Raw genomic sequence first — 20,471 nt, forward strand, 5'->3', positions numbered from 1 at the left:
TGAAGCAATCTCAGCAGGCCGATTAAATAAAGCCTGGTTGTTTGTTTCTTGGGATTTGAATGATTTCTGTCTTCCTCCTGTGCCTTGTTACACTTTTCTGATTTCATTTCAGTTCAAGGCTGATATTATCATATCGATAGCGTTCTACTGCTTTTTATTCATTAACATCAGAAAATAAATAGTGTCTGTACAGCAACTATTTGTGTGTTTTAAGGTTAATCAAACTTAAATCAGTCTCATTATCAAATTAAATCAGGATCATGGAGTATATGAGTATTAAACATAAATTTACATCAGGTAATTATATATTGTTTCAGTGCTCAGGTACAAAGACAAAAGCCTCACTGTTTAACAAATAACTAGATACAAGAATTAAAACAGTAAATAATTATGTTAATAATTACGTTACGTTAATAATTAAACAATATCCATGACTGTAAAATAAAAAAATAAAAAATAAAATAAAAGATATCAACATTAATCAAGTTTTCAGTGGGTTTACTTCAAATATTTTGGAAAGGATAAAATATCAGGGAATTATTTATAAGGTAACTTCTCCAATCCGAATTTAGAGTTGAAATCTAAATAAAAAAATAAGAAATATAAAAATAAGATAAAAGTAACAGAAACAACAACAAAAAAGGAATATAATATAATATAATATAATATAATATAATATAATATAATATAATATAATATAATATAATATAATATAATATAATATAATAGCTGTTTTTATACTTTGGTTTTTGTCCAATTTGAGAACAAATAACAAAAAAGAAAACAAGATACAAAGAGATTCACTTTTTGCTTTTAGAAAAAGGTAAAACAAATCAATTCCAGAGGACCAACATTGACTCTTAGAAATAATAATAGTAAAATAAAATAAGTCTTTAAGCAGGTTGTAGTCCTTCTGTCTCAACAGCTACGTACTGTGTATATTCTGATGCAGTCCTCGCCAGCGGCTGTGACACAGCACAGGCATCTTAGAGCCAATTTTCTCACTGTCGTTATGTTTTGACAGTTTTCGGAGGTCAAGCTCTCGAGACAACCATTCACACACACACACTCCCAAAAACACAGCGGTACTCTGCGTGAAGCGTGGCCGGCCAGCCATCGGTCTGCTGTGATTCAGTCCTTCAGTTTGGCCTGCTGTTGTTATCCAGCCAATCAATCCTGAGAGAGCTGCAAGGCATGGGAAGCCCTCACACTTGACACTTGTCTCCTGCTGGCTCGAGGTGATTGTTTCACCCTGTGACCAGAGGAAATCAGCCCCTCGCTACTCTTTCCTCACTTTTCTTCTCATGGGAGCCTCTGGTTCTCATCTAACTGATCTGAGATCCCTCATTTCCCTCAGGAGACGTCAGCTCCACAGCCACTTGACTGTAAAAGACCTTACCAACTAACCAAACAAAGAGGGTGAGCATCAAGAAAAAACTGTCAGGAAAATGCCTGGGTTTCATTTCAGCCCCAAAATCAAAAGTGAAAAAATATTAAATTATATTTAGGTTACAAATAAATCAATGCATTTTAGGAATAATATGCATTGTAATATTATTTTCAGAACAATTAAGCACATTTTCACCACAATTATCATCATCAAGGCAAATCAAAACAAAACAAAAATATATATATATTTTTTTTCTTAATAGCATGCTCTGACTTTATGCTTAATTATTAAAATGTTATAAAAATTACTTACAAAAAATATAATATTGAGATTTTTTTGTTAAAAACAAATTTATTTAATGTAATAATAAATGAATAACAATTAAGCAAAATATCTTGGCAATAACTTATTTGAAACCTTTAATGCCGTATAAAATTCTTTTTTTATTTATTTTTTCAAATTAATGCACCTTGCAATGCATTTGTATACAGTATCTCATGAATAATTATAACCACAGTTATAACAAATTATAATATTTATCTATTCATTGTTACATATTAAGAAAGTAAATGATGCAACTTTATGAAAAGATATAATGCATTAAAATTTTTATTATGAATCTGGTAAAATCATGATGATCATCATCAGTGCAAAAAAAACTTTAAAAGTACAAAATAATATATTTGCACATAACAGCACATTTAAGTTCATTTAAACTGTATTTAAAATAAAATTATTGTGTGTGTGTGTGTGTGTGTGTGTGTGTGTGTGTGTGTGTGTGTGTGTGTAATTGTCACGGAAATAATACTATAATGTAAAAAAGTGATGTAACAATGTAAAATATATTGGTAACACTTTACTAAGTTTTCATATACAACGTATAAAAAGGGTAATGTATTGTGTAAATTTTTTTAATACATTAATTGTGCCTTCTAATGCCCTTTTTTAATGCATTTGATGCGTATGATTTTCAGTTGCAAACATTAAAATGCATTTTAACTTTGCTTACAGTCATTGATTAAAATATATAATGCATTAAAATGTACATTATTAATTTCTTTAATGCTTTATACATAAAGGTTTCTTGATGTATAATGCATGCTATCTTTAAGGTGCCAAAACGGTCAACATTTTCTTAATGCATGACATAATTTTTTCTTTTTTTGTTTGAAGTGTTGTAAAGAAATTCACCCAATAAAATAACCAACCAGCAGTCAGCCAGAGGGTCCGATGATAGGGGAATTTGCGTGGTAAAGCAAATAGTATTTGCATGGTCATGACTCAAGTTTTGTGATTGCACAACATTTTAAACATATTATTCAAAAGTACTCTTCATTTTTCATTTGCAAAACTTTTTTAATAAGTAATAAATAATAAAAAAAATACAGAGTGGACGTTTAAGAACAATTAGTTACAGTTAACTTAAGAGCCATTTATGTTTTTCCCCGCTATGCACTTTATTTTCCTCTAAAGAGCTGCTAAGTAATGAGAGCAGGACTCTAATTAAGGGAGTTAATTTAATTCAAAGTCCAGCTCTAATGAGGTTTCACTCGGTTCAGTTTTGTCTGGTCTGAAAAATGGGATGGTAGTCTCACAAATCAAAAGGTTTCAAGCTGAGTTTGCTACGGAGTACCCTAAATTACAAAGATAGATTGTTTTAAAACAGACACGTCCAAGCTTGCGGGAGTGTGCAATATGCAAATCACACCAAATTGTAAAACTTTACCTGATAAATTGTGTATAAAGTGTGCTTTGGACCAAAATCCATGCGTCCCAATCTTCACAGCATTAATCAGAATTTTTTATTCCTGTGGTTTTTAACATTTAGCGTTTGCTAAGACAAGCATAATGGAAGGAGCCATAGATTTTAACCTGGCATATAATTTTTTTTTTTTTTTAAATGCATAAATACATAAATGAAGAAATATTGAGTCATACGCAAATTTGTTTCATTTCTGCACCACTAGCATCATCAAATAAAAATATTAATAATATTATAATGATTGTTTTCAAACAAGTTTCCTTATTTTTTTTCTACACTTACTTGCTGTTTCTCATTGTTGACTCACTTAAACACTGTTTATATAGAAGTTATTTGTATATATATATATATATATATATATATATATATATATATATATATATATATATATATATATATATATATATATATATATATATAAATACTTTTATTCAGCAACAATGTGGTATACTGGTGAAAAGTGAAAAATTTGGCAATTTATAATGTTACAAAAGATTCATATTTCAATGCTGCACTTTTGAACTTTATATTCATCAAAGAATCCTGAATAAATCCTGAATAGTCATGTGATTAAAATCTTTATAGTCTACTGTGGCTTAATTGGTATAATTTTCCTTGGTTAAATTGTGGAAAAACAGACAACATTGCCTCTAAAAATATAACACAGTATTATTTACTGTACTTGCATAAAGACAGTAGGTCTATCATATTTGCACTCATCTGATGAGACACTTATTGCTTGAATATTGTTGCTTAACAATATCATATGCTATAAATATGACATAAAAGCCACATGGGCATATAGGATACATCTAGGGGCAAAGAACTGCATTTATAGGGTTACATCACAGTGAGTCGTAGCCCTGCATCATGTTCATCCCCAATCAAATGTACTGGATTATTTTAACACATTATTTTTTATAGTCAATAACCCTAATATATGTACAAGGAAGGCCTGATGTGAGTCATGAAAGCAATTTAAGAGTGCTGGACTAGACTGCCAGTCAGAAAAACACAATCTAACCCTCTGAATTCGCAACTGTGAAATTAAGGTAAATGTAATTCCCCCTCCATAAAGAGGCCTGAGCGCAGAGCATCAAATCGAACGCAGCTTTCTGCTTCCGGAGCTTCATTACACACTAGTGGCGCGTAAAGAGCTTTGAGTAAGACTCCTGCGAAGTCGTGAAGCAGGGACAAATCCGTATCATATTCCGGCACAAAGGCTGTCAGAGATGATCGGCCAAACGCCTCATTGTTGGGTAATGGGAGCTGACAGGACCGAGCTAAAACCATTGAGCGTGATCTGAGCCAGAGCGACAGTAGAAATGCCTTCACAGCCAGCAGGCCGGATAACAACACCACTAGTTGATTAAATGTGTGTGAAGACTTCACATATGAGGATCAGTGTTCCTCTGGTGCCATTATCTCAGATCCACTACGGCTTACAATGCTAGACTCAATCGCACACAATTCTTCTAACTAGAAAATGACACCAAAAACACTAACCTGAGGCAATAAAGTAGAAGACAGAATACTAATAGAAAAATGCATGAAAGAAATCAATATGGAAGTTGTAGAGGTTACTAAATAAACAAAAACTAAATAATAACCCAGTTTCAGAAGCATGAAGTACGACTGCTTTCAAGTGCTCAAATGTCCATTAGAAGTTGTTTGAATGTGCCTTGATGGGTAACGCTAATGTAAACAATTATTAAGTGAATGTTAACATTATGCTGATGCATCTCAGCCTGCAGTGTAAATGAACAGATCTGCTGCTGTGGGTTTAGTTTTTAACATTAATTCATCAACAATACTGAGCAGGAAAAGAGAAAACCACTCGCTGCTCATTTATTTCTTTGTTCTTCCTCACTGACTTGAATAATTTGTTGAAAAACCTGAAGGAATGTTTTATTAATTGAGAAACACTCAGACTACAGTGCATAACATTCATTTAATTTAATGTTTATGATAACATTTCACTTCACATAAAAGTATGTGTCCGTAACAAATAGCTGTTTTGTGGTTTCAAGGTATTGCAATTATTGAAATGTCATTGATCAGGCTGACACCATTCAGAAGTGAATTTATAATACCTTTTCATTTCTAATTCAAATACTGAAATACTGAATTCAAATATGAATTAAGCTAGCTAAAGTAAGCAGAATCACAATTAGAATTTAAAAGCAAGGAAGCAGCATTAAATGAATATGAGAAATTCATATAACTATAATTTTAACGACAGACAGAGAGACAGACAGTCAAGACAGACAGACAGACAGACAGACAGTCAAGACAGACAGACAGACAGACAGTCAAGACAGACAGACAGACAGACAGACAGACAAGACAGACAGACAAGACAGACATCCAGACAAGACAGACAGACAGACAGTCAAGACAGACAGACATCCAGACAAGACAGACAGACAAGACAGACAGACAGACAATCAAGACAGACAGACAGACAGTCAAGACAGACAGACAGACAGACAATCAAGACAGACAGACAGACAGTCAAGACAGACAGACATCCAGACAAGACAGACAGACAGACAATCAAGACAGACAGACAGACAGAGAGACAGACAGACAGACATCCAGACAAGACAGACAGAGAGACAGACAAGACAGAGACAGACAGACAGACAGACAGACAAGACAGACAGACAAGACAGACATCCAGACAAGACAGACAGACAGACAATCAAGACAGACAGACAGACAGTCAAGACAGACAGACAGACAGACAGAGAGACAGACAGACAGACAGACAGACAGACAGACAGACAGTCAAGACAGACAGACAGACAGACAGACAGACAGAGAGACAGACAGACAGACAGACAGTCAAGACAGACAGACAGACAGACAGTCAAGACAGACAGACAGACAGACAGACAGACAGAGAGACAGACAGTCAAGACAGACAGACAGATTTCCTTAACATCAAGACACTCAGGATCATTAAATCTAGTCTTGTAATCTTTCAGAGTAAAATTTGTGTCTAGACTGAGAATCAAGAAACAAGAACAGAGAGTAATGCTGGACTTAAGCATTCATTTACATGTCAAGGTTAGAATAATTACACCTCCCTTGAGCTCTCGCTCCACTTGGCCTGTTTCTGGAGAGCAAGGTCTTTGTGTACTGGATGGGGATGGAAGTGTGTGTGTGTGTGTGTGTGTGTGTGTGTGTGTGTTTTGTGCTCTATAATGAAGGGTTAGGAGGAGCCAGCAGACAGCTGTTATCACATCAGCCCAGACCATATTCCATACGGGAGTGAGACCAGCTTCTGTGCTGAGAAACTTTCCCAGACAAACTCTACGCTATTATCTCAAATGAGAATGCAGGATAAAAAGAGTCTTTGAGGCTCATTTATATGAGTAATATATGAACATGAATGCAAAAGCTAATCAAAAACCCATTATTGTCAAATATTGTCTCTCTTTTCAAAGGTGTGCGTGTATAATAAAGCAAAAAGCCACGAGAGGCCGTTCACTGCAGTGTTTACCAAGGTTAAAGAATGGAACTGTCTTAAAGAGACAAAAATGAAAATTCTGTCTGCATTTACTCACCGTCATATCATTCCAAACATGTATGTATTTGTGTTTTGTGGAATGTGAGGGGTTTTGTGTCATATTTCAACAGTGAAACACAAAGAAGATAATATGAAACATTGGAGTCCATTGACTTTCACTGTATAGACAAAAACAAATTTCAAACTATCTTATTTTATGTTCCACTTCTATGCAGAAAAATGGCATATTATTTCAGTCAATGAATGTGGAAAATACCAACAACTACAAGAAACACATCAAACTGTAACAGACCAAAAAAAATTAAATAATTGCTATAAACTATCAATCAAATGTTTAGAATCGGTAAGAAATCTCTTATTCTCACCAGAGCTGCATTTGTTGTGAAATACTTTTACAGTTTACCTGTTTCCTATTGTAATATATTAAAAATAAATATTATTCCTGTGAGTCAAAACTGTATTTTCAGCATCATTACTCCAGACTCATCTTCAGTGTCATCCTAATATACTGATTCGCTGCTCGAGATGTTCATATTTTTGTGGAAACCATGATACTTCTTTGTTCAAAATTCACTGGTGAATAAAAAAGTTCAACAGAACAGTGTTTGAAATCTTTTGCAACAATGTAAAAAGCTTTACCGTTCCTTTTGATCAATTTAAAGCACCGTTGCTAAATAAAAGAATTGTTTTATTTATAAGTATTTTCTTGCACAGGTTTCATCTCTCACTCTGGCATTTCCTCATATTGCACTCAAGAGAAATGAAAAGGATTTAAAATCAGAGCAATATCTAGAAATCCATGCTCTCTCTCTCTGGAGAATTCCTCACTCTCTCTCGCCCTTCTCTCCAAGCCTCTCCACACATCACTTATTATCTTATCAAACACACACATTTTTCTCTCCGCCAGCTGAATCCCAATAAACCCCAGATTTATAGACTCATGCCAGACTCATGCCAGAGATTTCACACTGCGTTTCAATTTCAAAGAAAAACTAAATATCAGGAAACTAACGCAATAATTTTCCTTGCTAAACAAGCCACCATTGTGATCAGCCAGCCAGTAATTCAGCACTTTCATACTTTACCATAAAGGAATAGAGAAGAAAGAAAATTGTGAAATTGTACTCACCTTCCAGCCATCCAAGATGGAGATGTGTTTGTTTATTCATCAAAAAAGATTTGGAGAAATGTAGCATTGCATCAATTGTTCATCAATGGATCCTCTGCAGTGAATGGGTGCCGTAAGAATGAGAGTCCAAACAGCTGATTAAAAACATCACAATAATCCAACATGTAATCCACAAATCTCCTGTCCAGTTAACATCTGGTGAAGCCAAAAACTGTGCATTTGTAAGAAACAAATCCATCTTTAAGGCATTCTTTTCTGGCCAAAATACTGGCCGAGAATACATAATCCACAAAAATGTCTCCTCCAGTGAGAAAGTCCACCCTCCATTCATCAAAATCAACAAAACCCACCAACATATTTGCCCAGAATTGTTTTCACTTTTCACTGCTTGATCTGTGCAGATTTCTCTCCTGATTCACACTTTCCACTGAAAGCAATATTATTGACAGAGGATTTGCATTCAAATCAAAAGTGACCTTTTTAAGGTTAAAAACATCTTAATGATGGGTTTTCTCTATTACAAATCAATTACTTGTGGATAACAGTGATGATTTTATCAGCAGTTCGGACTCTCATTCTGACGGCACCCATTCACTGCAGAGGATCCACTGGTGAACAAATGATGGAATTTCTCTAAATATGTACTGATGAGGAAACAAACTCATCGACATCTTGGATGACCTGAGGGTGGGGGACTTTTCTGCATATTTTGGGTGAACTATTCCTTTAATCCGTGTATTCGGATAACATCCCATCCAAATATTTCCACTGCATCAGGTCTGTAGATCTACACAAGCATTACTGAGGTCCAACCTTTTCACACCACTAAAAACAAATTGAGCCAAATATTCAGATCATCCTGGGTCAATCTCAGCTTCGGACAGGTAATCATAAGAGTATGTTTGTTTATGGCTTTACCGATCAGCGCGTTCACTGATTCTCTTGTGTGTATTTACGTCAAAAATTATTTGCAGAGTTAATTAAAGTCATTTGAAATCATTTAGCAAGCGCACACAAACAAGTCTATCCCTCGCTTTCCTACCCATTATCCTGCTCCGTTCTGATGAGCCGAACACCTGCTCTCGCTGCTGACCTCACTGCGCAAATGGATGCGAGCCACTGTCTCTGTTCTCCTGCATCTGTTTACAGCAACTTCCTCTCTCTCTCTCTCTCTCTCTCTCTCTCTCTCTCTCTCTCTCTGTCTCTCTGTCTCTCTGTTCAAACTCAGATGTCCGTGCAGCTTGATTAGCTGTCCGTTTTTGCCACTGAATCAATGTTGTTTAGAAGTTTCAATGCCGACAATTGAAAAAGCCTATTCTCTCTGTCATTCCAAACTGAGGCTGTTGAGGGTAATTGGTTGAAAGACAGAAAGATTTCAATGTAATGATTAGCTGTGAACATCCCTGTGAGCCACACAACCTGTAGACCTTTTTTTCTTTGCTGATCCTGTGGATTCAGCCAGATTTAAAAGGTAAAATGTGCGCTAAAACAGAGCACTGTACTCTTACTGGTAACTTAAACATCATTAAAACTGCTAAATATTTAGCCCTTTATGAACCACATTATGTTAAATCTAAATTAATCAGTGTGTTATCAATATGAAAAACCTATTTTGCTCCCATAATGTGACAATTTTGTGTGTTACAGAATTGTTGCTAAAATGTGTAACTTTTTTGGGAAGTAAGTGTACATTAGCAAAGTAAACAGGGTACATTTTTATCTCATGTTTGCGTTATATGACTATTGACCTGTGATAATCAACAAATTTCTTTTTTTTTGTATAAAAATATGCCATTTGTTGCATCAAATATCATTGTATAAACGTCATTCAATGCAAATTGCAATAATCATAATTAATAATCGCAATTACAGTTTCAAGGGAATAATCGACAATTATGTCAAAAGCAAAAATGCAACAAAATCTATCATATTTTGTGAGAAAGTGTGATTTGGTAGAGAAAAACAGCCCCAGCATTATTAAGAAACAAGTATAGGATTTCATTAAGCAAATATGATGCAGGAATATGATTATAAATATGATTACACTCTGATGTACCTCACAATCAGGAAAAAAGATCTGCCGCTACTTCCATGTCATTGTGACTTTAAAGTCCCCATGACATCAAAACTGAATTGTATTTATTAATGATCTTATTGTGAATGATTCATAATGGACAATCCAAATGTCACAACTTGCTCTTCCTGTAATATGATGACTGACTCGTATTTACATTCACCTTCATTCTGTTATGTAATGCTCACTTCTCACGGTCCAATCAACAGCTGACGAATGACCTCAAGTCCCGCCCTACGTTTTTCTTTGGTCGATAAGCTGCTTCACAACGCCCGCTTTAAATAAGTAAAACACATCCATGCTCTCGCAATGGTTTTGTCAAACACTCGTTTTAGCTTTCCTGGCCTTAGACGAGATCTAAGAACAGAGTCTTCTGTCTTTTGCATGGGCTCAAACACGAATTCAGGCAGGAGAATGCAAACACAGGTCAGGGTTGAAGGACCGCTTCCCACACTTAACACACCAAATGCATTAACATGATGCACTTCAACATGAGGCGAGAGACGGAGGGAAAGAGATCATTTAAAAAGAGACAAACACTTCTACCAGCAGCACACACACACACACACACACACTGTACTACCAGCCCACTTTCCAACACACCGCTCTTTCCACATAAAAGAAGTACAAAGAGGGACGGAGAAAAGAGAAACGGCTATGAGCTCGCTCACCTCAACCTCAGGACCATGTTCACTGCTCCCTGAGCGCTCGAAGGATTCTCCAACGGTTGAACCTGGACACAAACACACAACATGATGGGAAGTTAATCGCTAATGTCAAAGTGCTCTGGACGTTGAGGTTAAAAGATCTTTATATGGCACGTGCCGCTGTTTACACACGGGTCACTCAGATCACTAGGATCAAGTCAGTTAGAAATACCAAGGGTTCACACAAAACAAGGGGAGTCCGCCTTTAGTTACTATGCTACCCAGAAGAGATCGGATGTGCTAAAACACTAGTCATATTTAAATCTAGACTTAAAACTCATCTGTTTAGCTTTGCATTTATCGAATGAGCACTGTGCAATGTCCGAACTGATTGCACTGTATTTTCACTGTTTTGTTTTTGTTTTTTTTTGGGGGGGGGGGGTAATGTAAAATCATTTTCTAACTGTTTTTAAATTGATTTTAAGTAAACGCTTTAATCATTTTAAAAGTTTTAAAATTGCTTGTTTTATTTGTGTTATTTTTCTCCATGATTATTTTACTTTCTTTTATGTAAAGCACTTTGAATTACCATTGTGTATGAAATGTTCTATATAAATAAACTTGCCTCGCCTTGAGGAAATATGCATTATACTGGCGATATGATGCAAAATTTCTCTAGTCAGGATATCTATGTTGGCCAATTTGATATTTTAATTTGCACATTCCTCTGTTTTTATTTCCATAAAAATTTGCTCATGTTAATTGAAATATATATATTTTTTTTATTAAAAAAAATATCAGATGTAAAACTTAAAAACCTAAATGAAGTTATAAATGTCTGGTGAAATATAAGTTGAAGTACTACAATTCCTAAAACTGATATATAGATATATAGTTATCCTACAGCATATTACAAAGTTTTGATACTAAAATCTAATTTTTATTTACTTTTTATTAGTTAAAATGTTTAATTCACTCAGAAAAAACTATTGCAAACATTTTAATATCAGTCATTCATCAGTTATTAGCCATTTCTGAAAGTTTAACATTGGTGCATCCTTCATTTAATAAACTGGATTATTAATTTAATTGTATTTTTTTTTTTCAACATTTTTATCACAAGGCATCAGGGTTATAATACCATTAAGTAAAATTAAAAGATGAAGCACAAGAAATAATAACTGTAAAAAAAAAAAAAAAAAACTAAATGTACTAAAAAATTTAATGAAATAAAAATTATAATATTCATAAAAACGAATAGTACCGTATTTTCCGGACTATACGTTTTTTACATAGTTTGGCTGGTCCTGCGACTTATAGTCAGGTGTGACTTATTTATCAAAATTAATTTGACATGAACCAAGAGAAATGAACCAAGAGAAAACATTACCATCTACAGCCACGAGAGGGCGCTCTATGCTGCTCAGTGGTCCTGTAGTCTACACCGAAAACATAGAGCGCCCTCTCGCGGCTGGAGACGGTAATGTTTTCTCTTGGTTCTAAATAAATGCAACTTACAGTCCAGTGCGACTTATATATGTTTTTTTCCTCATCATGACGTATTTTTGGACTGAAAATACTCAGGTGCGACTTATAGTCCGAAAAACACGGTATATAAATAATGCTAAAAAAGCACTGCAGTGCATCATGTGACTGCCTTCTGCACAAAGGATAAATGCAGTGTTTGTGTCCGAAGTGCAGCTATGATGCATTAAAACGCTCCCTACACAGACGGCTCACTAGGTTCTGGAGCAGAGACTCTTTTCCAGATGCTGCTGTAGCAGGCATCCACTCTTACTCTTTATTTGAGATATTAAGTTGAATAGGCTCCCTCAAGGCCAGTCGGCCCCCAGGGTCGTTTTCAGACCGCCCAGAGACCAGCCTCCTCACAGCACAGAGTCTGGGACACCAAATCAAGACGAATCACAGCAACATGGTCAGAGCCGGCCGGGCCTCACCTGGGGATGCTGAATGGACAGATCCTCTAGCGGGAGACTGTTAGCATTCACTTCATCCTGCAGAGAAAAAAATGGATTGCTTAAGAGCGAAGGAAGGTACAGAAAGACATCTCTCCACCCCTAACTGTTTCTTTTCATTCCCTCCAAGGACGCTTCTTCAGTGGCAATGGGTTTTCTACAAGCTCAAAGGCTGAGCTGAAAGTCATGACGTTTGGTAATCCAGTGGGAGAATATATGAGTGGAACATGGCTACACACACACACACACACACATACACACAGACAGTAGGAAATAAGATCTGTGTTTGTGCTGCTTAATTGCCATTTGTCCAATACGGTCGAATAGGCCACACTTGTTAATTATTTAATACGCAGTTTATTAGGCAAACAGCTCAATCCCTTGATACTCTCAATTAAATGATCAGATACTTCACTCGTTAATTAAATCTATTCACAACCAGAACATAGTTAGTCAAGCCCCCTGTGTCTGTGAGATCACATTTACAGCATTTACAGTTACTAAGATTTTAGCTGTGGCAAAAACTGAAAGTCAACTTGAAACTGGAATCACGACCCATTTTACCTTTGTATATCACATACACTTCTGGTCATAGTTTAAAAAATATATTTTTAATGTTTTTGAAAGAAGTCTCAACAAGGTTGTTTTTATTTGATCAAAAAATACAGTAAAAAGTTTAATATTGTGAAATAATTTTACAATTCCAAATAATGGTTTAAATATATTTTAAAATGTAATTTATTACTGTTATGCAAAGCTGAATTTTTTAAGTCCAAAATGCTGATTATGCTGTTATTATCAGTGCTGTGGAAACTTTGTGGATATTTTTTTTTAGTGCAAAAAGATTACCGGTTACCGGGGCGTTGCTATGCGTTTCACTAGTGTTTACTGTTTTGGATGGTTACCGGGGCGTTGCTATGCGTTTCACTAGTGTTTACTGTTTTGGATAGTTACCGGGCGTTGCTATGCGTTTCACTAGTGTTTACTGTTTTGGATGGTTACCGGGGCGTTGCTATGCGTTTCACTAGTGTTTACTGTTTTGGATTGTTACCAGGGCGTTGCTATCCGCTTCACTAGTGTTTACTGTTTTGGATGGTTACCAGGGTGTTGCCATGCGTTTCACTAGTGTTTACTGTTTTGGATGGTTACCGGGGCGTTGCTATGCGTTTCACTAGTGTTTACTGTTTTGGATGGTTACGGGGGTGTTGCTATCCGCTTCACTAGTGTTTACTGTTTTGAATGGTTACCGGGGCGTTGCTATGCCTTTCACTAGTGTTTACTGTTTTGGATGGTTACCAGGGTGTTGCTATCCGCTTCACTAGTGTTTACTGTTTTGAATGGTTACCGGGGCGTTGCTATGCCTTTCACTAGTGTTTACTGTTTTGGATGGTTACCAGGGTGTTGCTATGCATTTTACTAGGGTGTTTTGGATGGTTACTAGTTGATTGTATTCTAGCCCGAACCAAAGACTCCATCCAAGTTTTTATGATATTTTAGTCTATAAACAATGTTCAGGTCCTTCTTCCAACATATGTCTGTTTTTGGCCGTTTAATTTTTCTTATAAATACAGTGCAAATAAACAATATTTAACGATCAGAAAAATTATATAAAAGCTAAATTTCCAACAACAACAACAACCTAAACAATGACTAAATACCTATTTAGCTACTGGTCAACACTGACCAACACCTGTACTGCTGAAAAAGTATTCCGTTTAAAAATGGAGCTTTGTTTTGTGATGAAAGACAAAAAAAATTTTCTTGCACTGATTAATCATCCACTATAAAAGGAGTAATGTGCATTATGTAACTTCAGAAGGGTTTTCATGTTGACACACTCAAAGCAGCGATGCATTACCCCACACAGCTTATTAAAACACAAACATTCTGAAAGGTAAAAACAGAGAATGACTGTAACTTACATGCTCATTTTCATCTTTGACCCTGCGTGACTGCAAAAGCAATAACAAGACAGGATTAAATTATGTTCTCGCTCTCGCATAAAGTACGACAGACAGATGTAGCTATTTGTGTGGGAGTGCAATCAGCACTTGCTCATTTGCATTCCATAATAAACAATAAACACAAGAACAACGTCTTCAGCTTCATTAGCAGCCGCTGATCTGCGGACGCTTCGCTTCGGGGGCTCTGATTGTTCCTTCCTGTCAGAGATGTTTTAGAATTATATATTCCATATTTCTAAATGAAAAAAGCCTCTCGACTTTGATCAAATGGTGTGTGTAACCTGTATGGTACAGGCAGAGCATTTATGATAAAGTATTAAGAGAGCTTGAGGTGAAAAGCATCAGAGAAGTGCATTTCTTCAAATTTCTTATGTGGGTTAAACGCAAACACATACTGAGAGCTTTATTTTTACAGTAAGGTCCAAAACATTTTAAAATAATATATTCAAGTTCAGTCATTACACACAAACAAATAAAAAAATAAAAAAATAAAAAAAAAATCAGATATTGGGGAATTTAAAGTTAAATATTTATAAATACATTTTTATTTTTATTTTATAATTTTACATTTTAATTAATCAAGTCAAGTTCAGTGTTTTCATCACACACAAAAAATCATCACTAAAAAATGTAATTAAATAAATAAATATTTATAAATAAATTTTTTTATAAATTTACATTTTTGGGTGAACTATCCCTTTAAGAATGATGATTCACATCCTTCAAGGCCACACTTACCCTTCCATGATTGACAGCAGCCTTCCCCTCCTCACTCCTCGCATCCATTTCATCATCACTCCATTCCCAGTCTCCATCCTCGGTCTTGTGCAGATGACCACTGGACCCAGGAACCCTTCTGACCTGCAAGTGTGAACAGAACACACTGTCAATCACACCGTAGTGTGCACACAGCAGTGACTGCACACTTATCCAACAGATTTGGTTCTGAAAGTATTTTTCTCATTCGTTTTCTCTATAAGCATTTATATATATATATATATATAAAAAAGTAGGGAATGTAAAATAAGGAATGACCTACTCATCCCATAAGCATCAAATTAGCAATCAAATTAATATATATTTATTTATTTATTTAAATAATTCAGAATATTTAAATATACACACCATCTAATTAAGCTGAGAGTGGTAAGTTCAAAAATAATAATACATTAGTTTTTTGTAGCATTTAAGAAAATCTGATAAAAAAATATATATATCTTGCATTAATGCTATGTTTATTTAAATATTTTTGATTAATGAGTGATCAACTTAGAATATTATTTATGTTATATAAATATATAAATAAATGTATATTTATAAAATGAATAATTTAAAATATACTAAATATTTATTATTATTATTTTACAGCATAATTCTGTTAACTGTGTGTGTGGGGGGGGGGGTGTAATATTTATTTATTAATATTATGTTAACAATAATATATTTATATAAGCTGAAATCACACACTTGTTTTTTTACTAAAGCATACGACTGTTTACCAACTTCAGAGCTCATAGGACCAACTTGGTATGTTTACAGATGATTGTTAAAAATCGATTTCTCTATGGAGGAAATGAATGGCATTTGTACTTTCAGAAGCCTCCTGTTGTGTTTTACAGCGTCACGCTTCGGTATCAGCAGGGGTCAAGTGTGTCAGATATACAGCAGTCTGTGCTGGAGCTGCAGAGGGCTTATTTCTCCGAGTCAGTGAAGTGAGCTTTAATTCATCTAACGTCAAAAAAAGGCCTGCTCAGTGTCTGTATCCAGCGCTGAAATATTCCACGATCTGTTCTTTTCAGCAGGACACATCTTTTCAAACATGCAAAAGGTTTAATCTGGCCCACAAGATCTCAACATCCATTGAAGCACAGCACATCAGAGGATCAGCTCGACTCCAGAAACCACATCCCTAAATTCCTCTCATTTAGACAAGCCTTTTCTCAGTCTGGCAATCTCTAATCTGATCGGCTGGCTTTACACAATTTCCCAGAATAAGAGCACATAGGTTTTCCTATCGGTTCAGGCCAGGCTTACAAAATGAACACGGGTCACTTGCTAAAGTTTGCAAAGTTAGTGACATTGAAACTTGAAAGATGCTTGTTTGAAGCAATCTGTAGCAAGTGAATTACATATCCATTTGTTTTTTAGTTATGTATATGTAATGTTATATACTTATAACAATATACTGTATATATATATATATATATATATATATATATATATATATATATATATATATATATATATATATATATATATATATATATATTAATCAATTATTAAAAAGATAAATATTTATTTTAACAGTTTTCAAAGTAATGTAAATTCAATACATTTGTTTGGTATAATTTATTATGTACTATATATATATATATATATATATATATATATATATATAATATTTATGAATTAAATATAATTTATATTGATGATAAACACATTTTTATGAAAAAATAACTAGACAATACTGAAAATAATAATTTTATATTATAATAATAAATGTTTATGACAATTTTCTAAGTAACCGCAGACCTATCCTAAATTTGGTTTGATCAAAAAAAAAACATAAAAAATTACTTAATGCATTAACTAAAATGAACAAACAATGAACAATTATTTTATAATAGTAGTTATTCATCTTTGTTCATGTTAGTTCACAGTGCATTAACTAATGTTAACAAGCACAACGTTTGATTTTAATAATGCATTAGTAAATGTTAGAATTAACATGAACTAAGATGAATAAATGCTGTAGATGTATTGCTCATGTTTAGTTCATGTTAACTAAACTTGTTAACTAATGAACCAATTACTTTTTAACAAACACTTTTCATGTCTGCCAGACGATCTCTCCTGATCTGAAGTGAGAGATTCTACACCAGACTATTCGAGTTATAGCTACTTCCATCCATTTAATCCCAGAAGCGACACACAAGACTAAAATCCTCTGGGTGTCTGTGAAATATGAAGCACTAGACTGTGGAGATCAGACAGCGTCCAATCAATGACACTTTCTGAAGATTGCTCTGTTCTGAGAGGCTATTGACCAAATCAGATTGGCCTGATCGAGGAACTCAGTCGACCTGCAAGAGGTGAAACACGGCACACAGACACACACACACACACACACACACGTCTAGAGGCGAGAACTACGAAGCGTTCTGCGAGTGAGATAACATGTACCCGTTTCCCAGCATCCTCTGTGTGCTGCTTCCTCTGCTCGGGATCCTTCAAAACAACACACAGACAAACAAAGCAACAAATAAACATCAGCGCATGATGACAAACTGCTCCTGCGGCTGTGTGCTCATGAATAACACCAGTGGGTCACTCAGACACACACTCGCTCTCATTTAGGGACATTACGTAAGCTCAAACAGCCAGCGGTAAATTGCACTCTTAGAAAATGTAATGTGCAATCGAGTGTTGTGATGCAGACATTTAATTACACAAAACTAATCACTACAACACTGAAAGAGAAAAACAAAAGAACATCTATTGAAATCATATTTAAAGAAATAGCTAAATGTATTTATAAAATGTATTTCTGCATGTATTATTTATATTTATTTATAATCATAGTTTTTTTTTTTTTTTTTTAAGGGGCAATTGGCGCAAATTCTTTAGCCCAGACAAATTGGAAAATTATAATAAATAAAACTGAATTTAAATTAAATGGCTTCTATGATGTTTACAATATATAAATACTTAAAAATACATACATAAAAAATATATAAAAAATACATAAAAGTAAATAAATACATTGATCCAATTATATATATATATATATATATATATATATATATATATATATATATATATATATGATTGAATATATATTATAATATATAATTGAATTAAAATGTATGTATGTTTGAATAAGTTCATACAGATGATGAATTTAATCTTCTCTGATGTTTGCAATTATTGAATTAAAATTAATTTTGATTTTTTTTGAGTGGCTGACAGTCAAATATGTCTAGGTGGCTTTGGAGATTTAAATAAAGCAAAAAGGTCTCATTAAGAGTCTTAAATTACAGACATTCAGTTACCAAAAACAAATCATTACAATACTCAAAGAGGAAAACAAAGCAAAAGAACGTCTTCTTTAGAAATAATTGTAATAATTCAAATGTATTCATGCTGCACTCGGTCTATTTCACATCTCCCTTCATCTCTATTTACTTTATCTTATATTTCTGCACTACTGTACACATACTTCATATGCTTTGGCAATACTGCAAATGTTTAGTCATGCCACTGAAGCTTTGTTTACTGAAATGAAGAGAAGAGAGAAATAAAAATGGTTTTATAGCTAGATATTCTGATTTATATTTTTAATTCAGCAGCAGGTATAACTCAGCAATCAATAATAAGAGATTATTAAAATATCAGCTAAAAATAACTCAAAATAATATGCTCCAGCATAAGAGTCAACACATGCGTCCACTGCAGAGAAGCTGCGCCCCCTACTGGACACAAACCACACCCACTCAACTTCACCTGACTGACAAAACAACCACACAGAAATAAAATCCAGTATTATATTACAGAAGAAATAAGATAAATGACACAAATCTCGACCAGGAAGATCAAGTTATATGAGATGGAAGAAATTACAGGATAAAATCTAGTATAAAATAGGTGTTCATGCATAACATCCATCACTTATTTTGCCGAAGTAATTTCAAAGTACATCAAACTGAATTAAAAATCATAGAGAATTATCTGAATTTCTTCTATGATGTACAACTGATATCAAAATGTAATAATTAATTTATGACACATGGTATTTATCATATATATTTGTGGGTCAGAAAGTCAACTATATTTAGGAGGCCTTACTGGAGATTGAAAAAAGACAAGTAAATCCTATTAAAAGACGAAATTAAATAATAATAATAATAATAATAATAATTCAATTATAATATTTTACTATTTACATTTATATTAAGACAGTTTTTTAAATGTATTTTCATATATTAAAATGTTATTAATCCTTTGTTCTATTGTTAACAAAAATAATGAAAATATATGAAAATAATGAAAACATTCAGCGGTCTAATTAACATACAGGAAGCTTTTTTTCAGGTCAAATTGCATTTAAAAAAATATTTTATTATTATATTACATTTCTGAAAAAAATTCATGGTCTACAGCAACGTTTTAATGACGCTGTCTTTAGAAAACTCAAAGGCCAAATAAAGCACACATTAAAATCATCATGATTGTTCATCACAGTTTGGCTCTAGAGGACGTCTCGGACCAAACACTTTAAAAATTACAAGGTCAAATACTGAAGCTCTCCAGAACCACGGCTACTAATAAACAAGTCCTATGAAAGGTTTCACAGTGAGGAGAAAGAAAGAGAATGACAAAGACGGAGCGAGGCAGAGATAAAGGAATACAGACAAGAGGAAGAGGAAGTGAGGTAAGGAAGAGAAATGGTGTTTGTCAGGACTGGTTCAGGTCAGAGAGTCCTTACAAGACAGCATCTCTCTCTCTCTCTCTCTCTCTCTCTCTCTCTCTCTCGGTCTCTCTCTCTCTCTCTCCAGCTATGCTGACTGGATACATAATGTGGGAGTGAGGCTGGGTCACACTCACACACAAACACATCAGCAGAGAGGACAGACACCAGGTGACAGAAAGGACACACACATACTGCTGACACTGACACATCCTCCATCACAATATTCACGCGGGTCCTGATCCAATTTCATAATTCACATTTTCTGTACGCTTCACTCCAGCCTCGCACCGCAGCCGTATCTGAAACCTGTCAATCACAGCGACACACAATAATTACTCTAATGATCCTCTGCAAAGAATCCTGAGAGGACATTATGAAAGGGCTTCCACAAAAACATGAAGCAGCACAACTGTTTTCAGCACTGATAGTAATCAGAAATGTTTCTTGAGCAGCAGATCAGCATGTGATACTGAAGAGTAATGATGCTGAAAATTCAGCTTTGCATCACAGACATAAATGCCAAT

At 34.4% G+C, this 20,471-nt stretch overlaps 1 protein-coding gene across 2 annotated transcripts in view; it reads right to left on the reverse strand.

Annotated features, from left to right (window-relative positions):
* The window catches only part of stk39 (serine threonine kinase 39), a 51,478-nt gene that overhangs the window by 12,313 nt on the left and 18,694 nt on the right, over positions 1-20,471 (reverse strand). The window contains exons 11-15 of one of the 2 annotated variants that reach the window (XM_052606613.1): positions 17,661-17,705; positions 15,216-15,338; positions 14,436-14,465; positions 12,496-12,552; positions 10,562-10,623 (exon numbers count right to left, since the gene is read on the reverse strand). In XM_052606613.1, the coding sequence (XP_052462573.1) occupies positions 10,562-10,623; positions 12,496-12,552; positions 14,436-14,465; positions 15,216-15,338; positions 17,661-17,705 (317 nt within the window). The remainder of the gene's footprint in view (positions 1-10,561; positions 10,624-12,495; positions 12,553-14,435; positions 14,466-15,215; positions 15,339-17,660; positions 17,706-20,471) is intronic. The other variant, XM_052606614.1, reaches the window with a different exon arrangement.

The sequence above is a fragment of the Carassius gibelio genome, chromosome A9, assembly GCF_023724105.1.
Source record: "Carassius gibelio isolate Cgi1373 ecotype wild population from Czech Republic chromosome A9, carGib1.2-hapl.c, whole genome shotgun sequence".
Lineage (NCBI taxonomy): Eukaryota > Metazoa > Chordata > Actinopteri > Cypriniformes > Cyprinidae > Carassius > Carassius gibelio.